General features: G+C 32.4%; 1 protein-coding gene across 2 annotated transcripts in view; it reads left to right on the top strand.

Moving 5' to 3' along the window:
- Positions 1-12772, top strand: part of LOC126770803 (uncharacterized) — a 73499-nt gene that overhangs the window by 57375 nt on the left and 3352 nt on the right. For both annotated transcript variants that reach the window (XR_007669489.1, XM_050490371.1), the window contains exons 3-5: positions 7592-7745; positions 8878-9063; positions 11895-12118. Coding sequence is in view for 1 of the 2 variants with exons in the window: in XM_050490371.1 (XP_050346328.1) it covers positions 7592-7745; positions 8878-9063; positions 11895-12118 (564 nt within the window). In the remaining variant the exon portion in view is untranslated. The remainder of the gene's footprint in view (positions 1-7591; positions 7746-8877; positions 9064-11894; positions 12119-12772) is intronic.

The following is a 12772-nucleotide window of genomic DNA, read 5'->3' as shown; positions in this document are numbered from 1 at the left end:
TCAATTACGAATTTTAAAAACTTATAATCAGTGGCTAGAACGAGTGAATCGTAACTGGTGGTTCAAACCCACAGGCAAGTTCCTTCAAACGAGGCGTGAAGAGGCATCTTGCGGGCCGGCAAGGCGAAGGCGGCTAGTGCAGAACGTTTTTCCCGTCTGTACTGGCCGTCGTCGCGTTTGGACTCTACTACCACTTACCATCAGGTGGAGTAGAGTCATTTGCCCTCCCGGCGAATATAAAAAAAAAGCCAAAGATAATTGATTTACACTTAGTCTAATGAAATAAAGTCACTTATAAACGTGACAGTTTGTATATTTTGACATTATTACCTAATAACACTCGACTCGACACTCACTCATTCACTTACAATAGAAAACGATTCTGAAATAGAATGTATAATTATTTTTTTTACTTTTAATCAACAAAATGTTGTATTTCAACTTGCGCTTAGCGAACCGAGTTTATAACAGTTAGTAATATTATACTTCGAACCGAAGGCTAAAGCGTCATTAGTAAAGTATTTAAAAAAAATACTCGAAATTAGGACGGTTTGCTAAAATATTTACAAGAATCAGAGAGAGAGAAAATTTAATATTATGCTTTGTAGCGTGCCTGTCACTTTATGTTTGAACCTCTTGCAAAACTGCCGATATATATATAATGAAATGTCAGAAAGTATATATATATATATATATATATATATATATATATATATATATATATATATATATATATATATATACTTTCTGACATTTCACGGCCATTTTCTAATGAGAGTTTCGAGTTTGTTCTTACTGAATAGCCCTATAGTGTAAGAACATAATAAATTATTTACATTACATCACAATTAAGTTTAGATAAAACAAACCTTTTTTTGTTAATAATTAAATTACTAGTGTCACCAGAAGACATGAAACCTATTGAAGTTTGCGGTTTTAAGTCTGGCCAAGTTGATTTTGATTCATGTTCTTAATTTGTGTTTCCATATTGAAATATATTCGATTTTCCTGTTGGAGGGAAACATCGTAAGGAAACCTACAAGTGTCGGATGTAAATCTTCCGCAGGAGTATCCACCAAAACACATTGGAGCAGTGTCGTAGAATAAGCTTGAAACATTCCTCTCAAAAAAGGGGAAACCCAGGATTAGGTCATTAACAGGCTGCTTATTTTACTCTTACGATTTAAATAATTTGATTATTTCTCAAGAATTATTTTAATATTAATATTATATGAGGAAATTGCTTTACTTTAAAAAACCCAACGTGGGAATGTTCAAACGCTTATAAGCCTTTTTATATAAAAGCATAATGTTATAAACCTCTAATAATAAGCTCTAAACCTTCCCCTCAAAAAGGGAGAGGAGGCCTTAGCCCAGCAGTGGGACATTAACAGGCTGTTACTGTACTGTAATGTTATTGTTTTTATTGTAAGCATCATCGTGAAGAATAATTTCACTAGCTGGTTCGTCTCAAGTCTTAGGTATACATAATATATTGCTTGCACGTGTAATGGAGTGTTCTGGTACATGACTCCTCCATACTATTAAGAGAAGGCTCCTGCCTAAAAAATGAAACATATTGTTTATTTAATAAACTCTTTATTGTAATTAGTGATTGCCCAGTGGCTGAAAATCTTTCATATTCGTTATTGAAATATTTAAGGAAAACATATTATATGACATAAATTTCGTATAATATGTCCGAACGTTTCCTTTCTACTATTGTTTTCAATACATTTTTATTTATAATAGAGCTTGTCAATAGCTACGAGATAAAATAAAAGGTGAACGGCTGACAGAGGAGAAAAAGTTACGGGGACCAATTCTACTAACAAATTGTCATCGCAATGGAATCGAAGCGTGATCATTGCGGTTTATCCGTTTTCCTATTCTTTGATTTAATTATCGACTATTGCCATAAAAGTTTCTAATAAGTTTGGTATTGACATAGCGGTAACCTACATGTTAACATTGTATCAGTTCGGTTCCGATCCGAATAAATATAGAATAGTCAAAGTTTGATTGGAATTTTATCTGGAATCGTAACGAATTCAAGTGTTTAGTCCTTGTCTATTTATATATAGATGTTTCTATAGGGAGTATAGCTTTAGACTTCTACATGACAAAATATTTATAATATTATGATAATATACGTAATTGTTTCACGAATAAATAGATAAACGTATGCCTATTAAAAACCATTCGTGCGATTCACGCTCTTTCAAGGGTTCGTATTCATTAGTAGCTTAATGTTAAATATTATAACTTAATGTTAAATGACATAATATATAAGAGATGTCATGGCTAACCTATTTAACATTGACTGCATTATACTGGACACATGCCAACAACTTCTAACTTGTTTATATTATCCGAAGACATGTTATGTCTAGCTCGATATATTAAGCAAAATGTGGCACTCGTATATAATATTTGCAATCAATTACTGTAATTAAATTATAATTGTTGATAGGTGGCGCTAAGCAGGACATAACTGTCATATAGAGATTCCAGAAGATTTTTTTTTTAATAAATACATTTGTGTCGCTGTATCCACTTAATGGATTTGAATGAAGACTCGACACGATATTACGTTATGCATTGCGCTTAGGTCTTATTTTTAGATCAAACCAAATCAAAACATTCTTTATCCATAGGCTCATAAAACACTTCGGAATCGTCATGTTACAGTATTTAATTAAAAGTACATCTATCGCCGGTTCGGAATGTAGATTCTATCAAAAGGAACCGACAAGAAAATCAGCAGTTACTCTTTTTATCATTTTAATTACAGAGTTATGTAAAATAAATTCAATTTATATATATCCGGGAAATTAACAAATACCAACTCCACGTAGTAAAACTATTCACGCTAATATATTCCGTGGGCATGGAACGTTCAAATAATGATAACTTAAAACTCCAAATCGATGTACGCTATCATTAACCGGTATTTTATTTTTAATGTTTTTAAGTCTTGCCAAATTATCATTTTTATTACGTTAAAAGAAATAGTTATTTTAAGTGTTAAAAAAGGAAGTTATATGTTTGATACGTATGTTTTTTTTTTAATTTATTTATTATAATCGATTATTCGAAAACGGATATATTTTAAATTTGATTACTTCAGTCAATATAAAGGTTCCCAGATGGTACTTTTTACTTATTACACAGTTATCTTTGTATGATTTTCATAGACTATATTTTATTTCTCAATCGCTATTGATGAACGCAGTTTAACGTTTAGAGAGGTCATGAGAAATCATTAGAAATCATGTATTTTTGTAAAAATCAGATGCAGGCTCTCTCAGGTTTATAATTATGTAACTTACAATAACGTTCACTTACTAAAGTTCGTTTATTTTCCGAGTATTCATCCTAATAATAACATATTATTTAAAAGCGTCTTCGTTTATTACGAACTTACTCTTTACTCGTTGCAATGTAGACCACGTGTTTTAATACAACCTTATGTATTAATATATATTGACGGAGCATTATTGGAAGAACTTATATAATACGATTTTTTGTTCGTACAATAATGAGATTACAGACAATCAAGTTACATAACGCAACAAACAAACTTCGTCGTCTCTAATTTCTTGTTCATTCTCCCAAAACATGCCAATGTTTGTGATACATGTAATATATTTTCTCAAGGTCCTGATGTGAGCTTAAAAAATATTTCACTGAATGAAACTTAGCTTCAGCATCACCAGACAATTTATTCACAACAATACAAATTCCTCTACAGACGACTTATCCGCTGTTTGTACTTGTTCTCCTGCGTTGCGTTTTTTAATGCTTGCCTCGGTTAAATTCTGAAGACAATAGCTTTAAAATGGATATCATATTTACATCGTCTGATTCATGCTTGGAAAATACTAGCTTGAAAATACTTAACTGTCATAAATAACGGACTCGTCTTCGTCATAAAAGAAGGAACCAGTTCAGATTCTGACTGACTTAAGTCGGGTTAAGTTCATCCAACAACCATTTTTCGATGAATGAATAGGGCTGTCACTTTACAATACTTGTGCTGTTAACATGTATTGTTACGTTTACATATTAAAATTCTAATAAAAAAAACGAAAGTCAAATCTAAAAATATACCTGTTCCCAGCCACCCAGGGAATTAGTCGAGTATAGTATATCCAGGTATTGATATGTGGGATGAAGTCCTATTAAATTACGGGCGAATATATCTCTTAGTTCAATAATGATTATATTATAATATTTGCGTTGCGATTTGTTCTGCCCACGCCGTTGTCTTCACATTGGACGATGTTGAATACGATATAAAATTACACATTATAACGATTTTTATTTGAAAAAATCTTCTTTGTACTATGCAAGAAACATATGACAATCGTTAGGTCTAATAAAAAAAAGTGGCACGTAAGAAATATTCATGAAAGACGTTACAAACTTACAAACATACATTTGTAGGTGTTTTAAAAAAGTTCATATTGGAATGTAAAAACAAATGACAGTTTCAGTGATTCGCGAAATAAAATGAGCTGTCGTAACAATTTTTAATACAATTTGGTGACATGATAGATCAAAATCAATTAGTATTGATAAAATAACAGTTACAAACGTTAGTAAATGGGATTGAGTTTAACAATTGCAACATGATACAGGTATTTCAAAGAGTTTTGAAAATAAATTTCAAAGTGGATATCAACACTAACACTAGAAATATAAGCCTGGAAATGAAGTAGTAATATCTTCGTTTCCTCACATTTCTCACGGAAAGATATTTTCGGTAGCGAGGAACAATTTCCCGATGCTCGTCGCTGTTGAATGAGTACTTTTCCATTTCCTGTTGTAGATTTCTATAATAGGTCCTCGGAATAGCGGGATATAGAAATGGCAACACTACTTACTTCGGATATCAATGAAATACACTAAGCATTGTTTTCTTTTTTATGTCATTGGCAGGCAAATGGGCCACCTGATGTTAACTGGTCACTATCGCCCATACCCAATGGCGATGTAAAAAAAATTATTGACGGAACAAAGATTTTACGTCCTTTGTGCCTGTAGTTCACCACACTGGCTCATTCACCAAGCCGGAACTCAACAATACTAAATATTGCTAGTTAGCGGTAGATTATCTGATGAGTGGCTGGTACCTACCCAGAAGGGCTTGCACAAAGCCACAACCATCACCAGACACCAAGAATATTGAGAAATCTTAAAACTACTTTGGTTTAAGATCAGCGAGGTGAAAAATGTCAGATACTTTTTGTAATTTGAATGTAAATATGCCATTTCTAATAGATATACATATATTTTGTCAATGTTTCAATACGTCATATAATATAACTATCCGTGAAAAGCTAATCTAAGCAACTAAGATTGATCGATGACAGGTGCTCCTCATAAGTGGATATAATAGTGTTAGGCGTATGTCGAAGACGATATACGCATTTACACATAGCCTTATACATTACACGATATTTACAACTATGTCATAGAAAGTAATTTCTTCTTTTTACTTGTAAATTTCGGTTGATATTTATTTGATAAGGTTGTAATAATGCTAAAGTATGCAAGGCGCAATGATTTACGGGTCGCTTAGCGATGTAAAAGTCACAGGGTCCCTTGGTATCCCTTGGGCTATTGTTGCCCCCGCTCCTAACACAAGCTGTACCCTTAATTGAAGTGGTAAACATTAGAGGTTCCCTAAAAATTATTTTAAACGTAAGTATTATTCTAGGAATAAATTATTTTTTAATTTATTTCACTTCGTTTTTATTTAATATATCGTTCCGAAACATATTCCAAGAAGACTATTCCAGCTAGATGTCACTGGTTTGCCCTTTCATGATTTCAGAGGTCGGCAATCAAATTCAGATTAGGACAGTAAATTGGGTTCGTGTCAAATTTTCGACAAAATATGAAAATAATGAAAAAATTTGTAAAGTTAAATTTCACTAATATGATAATCAGTATACATGGAATTTGTAACCTAATTATAGTTACCGACGAGAATCGATTTTCCATTATCGACGGTGTAAATAGATTTGAATTAATTTTACTCTGAAACCGCAGCCGTAATACAGATTGTATTATCATCGTTTTATTCGTTCATTCGTTCACGTTTGTACCAATTTCATTCATTCCAATGAGTTCAAAAATGGAATCGTCATTACATATTTATGATTTGGATATGGACGATGTTATTAATTTAGAGAAATATTTCAGAGAAAAAAAACATCCTTAGGAAAAAAATCGTGAACATGTAACCTAATATTCAAAATAAAGCAGTTGTTTTTTTTTTCTTTTTGGTATGTAGTTTGTGGGTAGCGTTTCTGTTTCACAGTTGGGTAAAGTTTAAGCTATTACAGTTGGGTCAAGTAACACGTACAAACACACATACAACACCAAAAAACATTATTAAGGAATAAAAAAAAATCTATTTTTTTATTATTATTTATTTTCTGTTCTTTTTGTTGTTACTTTCGAGAATCTCCGTTTCTTTTTTCTGGTCATTGATCTGTATTGTATTTTATCATAACATTACATTTGGCAATAAGATTATATCGTATTAATCTTATTGACAAATGTAATTTTATGATTAGATTGTCTACCCTTTTTTACTATGTGAAATTTCTTAAATTGCTCTTTAAGTGAACTGTATGTTCTTTGAGTTAATGAAGATCTTTAAATCGAATGCATCTCTATAAAATTACAAATGTGACTTATCACGTCATCAACTCATGTCTTCAATTGTGATTTTTATCATGATCCCTCTAGTTTAATGAATAAGTTTCTTTTTTTCTATTCCATTGCTTGTGTAGAATAAAGCAACAGCCTGTGAATGTCCCACTGCTGGGCTAAGGCCTTCTCAACTTTTTGAGGAAAAGGTTTGGAGCTTATTCCATCACGATGCTCCAATACTGGTTGGTGGAATACATATGTAGTAGAATATCAGTGAAATTAGACACATGCAGGTTTCTTCAATATGTTTCTTCAAGATTCCTTCACTGTCAAGCACGAAACGAAATATAAACACAAATTAAGCACATGAAAATTCAGTGGTACTTGGCCGGTTACGATCATCGGTTAAGTTTCACGCCTTCTAACTACTAGACCATCTCGGCTTGTGTAGATTATTTGTTCGTATTCGATCGAAATATAAACTATTCCTTTTACGTCATCCTGAGACCAATTCTATTAACAAATTTGCCGTTTAACTGTTTTTCTATTCTACTGACATAACAGTCCAGTTGCGATTCGGTTGAAGTTTTGCTCCGAGTAGAATCGGAAACGTAACGTATTGTACGTATTAATTAGTAGAATAAGCTCCTTGTTCAAATACCAATAACCGATCGACCAAAGCTTTTCCTCATATTTAACTTAAAGAAATCAGATCGTGAAAGAAATGAGAGGTTTTTTTTTCAAATTATAAAATGTCTTCCCATAAGTCGCTACATTAATATTGTTTGTAAATAATAAATTGGCGATGATATGAGATAGGAAGTAATAATAATATAATATAAATATATATATACATAAAACAGGCTATTTATTGATAATATTTCACATACCACAACTTCTGAGAATTGATTTTTTTTTACAGATTCAGATTCTATGTGTACTCCGCTTACGTCGAGCGAAGGACCGTGGCTGCAGTGCGCGTTATCGCAGCGACAAAAACGCGCGGCGCGGACGCTGTCATGTGTCGCTTGTGGTTGTCAGATAACCGCACTGTCACTTTAAAGGCTAGAGTCAAGGTAATATTACTTTTTTAACCCCCGTAAAAAGAGGGGCTTATAAGCATAAGGTGTCACAGATACACCTGTGTACCTGTGGTCTATAATATATCATTTAGCATGCTTATAAATGCGATCTAAACATTATATTTGGTTCATCCATACGTTTAATTAAATAAATGTATATACAATACCATCTAATTGCTTTAATTATGAATCTGATCTTTTTTTAAATTGAAATTGGGTTAATTTGTTAAAGAGAAATTTATTAAAAGGGTGCATTAATTAAACTTGCCGTGCATAAATTCTTTTATGAGATCTGACTCAGACTTATATTAAAAATAATATTAAAATAAATTTAATTTCGTTTAAAAGTTCACATAGTGTACATTCAGCTATATAATTTTAGCGGTAAAGTGTATGCGTTTGTACATAAATCACACGAATAAGGAATTTCTATCAGAATGAATTTTATTAACGTCAAAGAAGGAGGCTTAAAAAGGCTGACTATGTATAGTAGAAAACATGTAGTATATTTGAATTGGATTTTGTAGTATATAATTATTTATTTACCAAATATTCATCGGTAACATAATATCGGTATTATATATATATGTATAATTGTATATATTTCATTTGGTGCATTCATGTTGTAAGTAATGGCTGCAGATCTCGAAGGCCGGGGTTGACACTGTTGCGTCTATTACTTCACACATCCACCCATAACCCCATTAAAACGATTGAGGTTTCTCTTAAGATATTCCCAGTAGGTCAAAGATTTCGTTGGAAGGTAGTGTGACTAACATGGTCTGGAAAGCACGTAGACGAGTAGGTCTTAAGCCTGGTCCCACGGGTCGCATCGGTCTGCAATAAGTAAAGGAATAAAGATCCGTGTTTGCTTTTAAAGTCGTGCTCATATATCCTGAAAAGTTGGATACACTCATATGAAGGCGGAGGCCGTTGCCTTTCGGTCAGGAAGGTATCATAATCATCAGCTACTTATACTTACGTATCAATAAATATTTTATCCGTTTTATCGTTCCATTTGTTCGTCATCAATGTCAACGTTAAACGTTCAGAAACTGCCTACGAGAATATTTTTTCTTTTATTTATAGAATAAATAATAAATTCACTTATTAATTTCATTTTAAGCCCATTCGTGAAAATTGGAACCTAAGATACAGTGCTACGTATGTGTTATGCTTGCTGCGCGACTCGGGTATTAAGCCCCAAGAAACGGTGGGCGCTTCTTTGTCTATAGTGGCCAATACGACACCAAATCGACCGCCAACTAACCTGCTGACTGTGAGAGACACAGAGCCAAAAACCGGCATTGAGGTGAGAAATAATGTAACTATTATATATGTATACATAAGGATTATTTACAAAGCAAAGCGAGTTAGAGTTAAAAGAGTTGTTCCTAAGAAACGAACGTGCCATTTTAATGTAAAACATCCATAGGCGCGTTTTGGTAACATCAGCATCGGCATGACACTCTCTTATACCATTATACCCACTCTTTGCTACCACTGTACTGTACTGTTTGTACCTTGTGTATGTGTGGCCGTAGACAATATACTTCGTGATTTGTTGTGAGTGTTTGTACTACACACGCTGAAAAAATATTTTTATTTTACTTATGAAATATTGCGGACTGCCCAAGATCGGGATGGTTGGCGTTCTATGGGGGGGGGGGGAGGATCTTTCGTTCTGCAGTGGACGGCAAAAGGCTGAATAAAAAAATTAAATATATTCTTTTTTTTAATTATAAACACTTTAAATAACCATAGCTTCGATGTTTCACGTCTGCCGAGGATCCAATGAAGACCACAATTTTTTTTATTTCTTCATATAAAACCATCCAACTGAATATGCTTTATATCATTTCAGTTTATCTACTTTACACATTTTATGTAAGTAAATGAAAACAAATCATATACAAAAAAAGGAACAAAGACATCTGTTCATATTTTATTAACGACGCTTAGCAGTGTGCTCTATAATTGCATACGTTTCACGGAGCGTCACAATTACAGTAATTAGTGCACAACTTTAATGTCGTCTGTAACACGAGCTTCAGGAATTTTAAAAAAATATTTAACGAGACCAATTCTAATTCAGTCGTGCTACGCTCGAAGTCTTTGTATCGATAGACTGATACATGGGCTTCATGATAAAGCTCAATGTATAAAGCACGAGAATATAAAACGAAAATCACGGGTTAAAATCCATTTTCATGTATTTAATTTGTGGTCATAATTCTTCCGTTACATTGAGTTTCGAAAACCTTCTCTTTAATATAACAGAAGGCCTTTGCTCAACAGTGGGACAATTACAGCTATTTATTAATAGGACGGATATTATTTGTTAAATGAAGGTTATTCGTTGAATTAACTCAACAATTGGCTTTTATTTGTGTGACCTCTTTGAACTTGCGTGTAGTTTTATGTAGTATTGCTGATTTCTATGAATATTTAAACCTTTTAATTATGCCATTAATATAAATGAATATAAATTATGTTATTTATTACACGTCTACGGACTTTTTACAAGTTTTACTAGTTATAGTTTTATAATAAATATAAAATAGCAATAACTTAACTCGAGGTCTTGTGCTTAAACCCCCTGGTCGCGCTAATAAATTATTAGGATTATTGAGTTTACCTATCGAGGAATTATCCTCTAGCTTTTATATTTTAATATATTTTTTATTATTAAGTACTAAGACTTATTTATAAAAATTAAAAAAGTATTACATTACTAAATGAGTAACAAATGTTATTGGATTCGACTATATTAGACTGGATTTTTCTTAGTTTGTAAAAAAATTAGGTGTTTTATAAACCTAATAATAATTGATTAGAAATTATATACATTATATGTAATAATTATTTACATTAAAGCCTTAAATATATAAAATTTAGAATAGCTACTGAACAAACCATGACCGCGTGGAATGGTGGCAAGAATGCTAGCAACATTTCCTCTTTGAATCGTAATTCTGATCCTAGGTGATACAATAATTATCATTATTAATTTACTACTTAATATAACATAAAAAATGTCATATATAATTAAAACTTAAACTTTTACTAAAGTATATAAATATACACATTAAAAAAAAATTTAAAATCAAAATGGACACCAAAATAAAATTTAAATCACGAATAAAAAAATAATGCAAATTTTGCGCATATATAATACATACGTACATTTATTACATATGTACATAAATTCAAACACTATTCATTAAAGTGAATGAATAAAATATATCTCAATAAGCAGTGAGATTATCTAAAACGAGTATCGTGCATGTCCTATGAATATATTAAAAATGCCATTAAAAGCTAACATCCATTCCGTGTAATTCCTTCGATCGCTATTTATTATTTATTAGCTATTTACTCGGATAATGTGGCCATATAAATGGCTTCGTGTGACCTCTAAGTCTGTGAGATATATACGTTAAATTCCATTATTAACTTCTAGATTGTTAAAAATATTTAATGCTTTATTTTAATAAAAAGAGAAAAAACTAATGGAAACTACTATCATAAAAACAATAATAATATCCATTAAGTACTCACGGGGGTGTAGTTTGAGGGTGTAGTTACAAATTTTTTGAAAGTATTTTAAAATTATACTCGGTCAGAAAAAAAAACAATTTAGAAAGCATTCATTATTTTTAAAAAAAACTTCACTTAAAAATATAAAAATACACACGTAATACACACGTGTCTCTCGATAATTTGGTTCTATTAAAGTTATATATTTTTAATTATCAAACCTTAATTCAAAGAATTCTAAATAGTTAATACTTTTTAGTTTATAAAGTGTGAGTTTCTCAAGTCGGCGAATATACATTTATATATATATTCACTCCCGTGCCTCGGAAAGCTCTTAAAGCTGTTGGTCCTGCACCTGAACTCTTTCCGGTCGTGTCGGATTGCCGTCCAATCGGATTATGATAGTTAGGAAATAGAGAGTGCACCTGTGCTTGCGCACACACTTGTGCACTATATTATCTCCTGCGTAGTTGGCTAATCTCTCTTGAGATTGGCCGCCGTAGCCGAAACCGTTTTGGTGGACATTATTATTATATAAATGTGCTTATATATTGTACATAACATTTTACCTTTTGTTTTAAATGATAATTATTTAATTTTCAGGAAACACTGCACGTTTGCGTAAAGCCATTTCATTTCTCATACTCGAGGGACGAATGGCTGGTCGAATGGTTCGAGCTGAACCGTCTCCTGGGCGTCAGTCACTTCTACATGTACAACGAGTCGCTGAGTGCACAGGTGACTTGCCTGCTGGACCACTATCGTAAACAAGGTCTTGTGACTCTACTGCCTTGGAAGCTACCTATTGTGTCGAAAGTGGAAATTAGGTACGTTAGTGTGAACAAATTTTAAGGTATTTCTTCAATAGTTTTAAATATAATAATATGATAAATAATACGATATGCTACACTAGGGTATATTAGCAATGCCTCTTATTTGTGTTGTTATACGATATAACTGAAGCGCCATTCATAGTGCGTTGATGGCACTGTACAATACACCAGTTTCATTAATTATTGTACAAAGTTTCATCTCAATGGAATGAAAGTTTGGAAACGTAAGCACATCAAAAATATATTTTATATAAAGATATATGTAAAGATAGATGTAGCAAAATTCTATATATTTATCGTTGAATACAAATTTATGTAAGCCGAAATGGCCTAGTGGTTAGAACGCGTGAAGCTTAACTGATAATCGTGAGTTCAAACCCGGGCAAGCACCACTGAATTTTCATGTGCTTAATTTGTGTTTATAATTCATATCATGCTTGACGGTGAAGGAAAACATCGTGAGAAAACCTGCATGTGTCTAATTTCATTGAAATTCGCCACATCTGTATTCTACCAATCCGTATTGGAACAGCGTGGTGGAATAAGTTCCAAATCTTCTCCTCAAAAAGGGAGAGTAGGCCTTAGCCCAGCAGTGGGACATTAACAGGCTGTTACTGTACTATACTGTACAAATTTATGTAACGTATA

Source organism: Nymphalis io, chromosome 9, assembly GCF_905147045.1.
Source record: "Nymphalis io chromosome 9, ilAglIoxx1.1, whole genome shotgun sequence".
In the NCBI taxonomy this organism is placed as follows: domain Eukaryota; kingdom Metazoa; phylum Arthropoda; class Insecta; order Lepidoptera; family Nymphalidae; genus Nymphalis; species Nymphalis io.
Note: the sequence above shows the minus strand (reverse complement) of the source record. Positions and strands in the feature narration are given on the sequence as shown.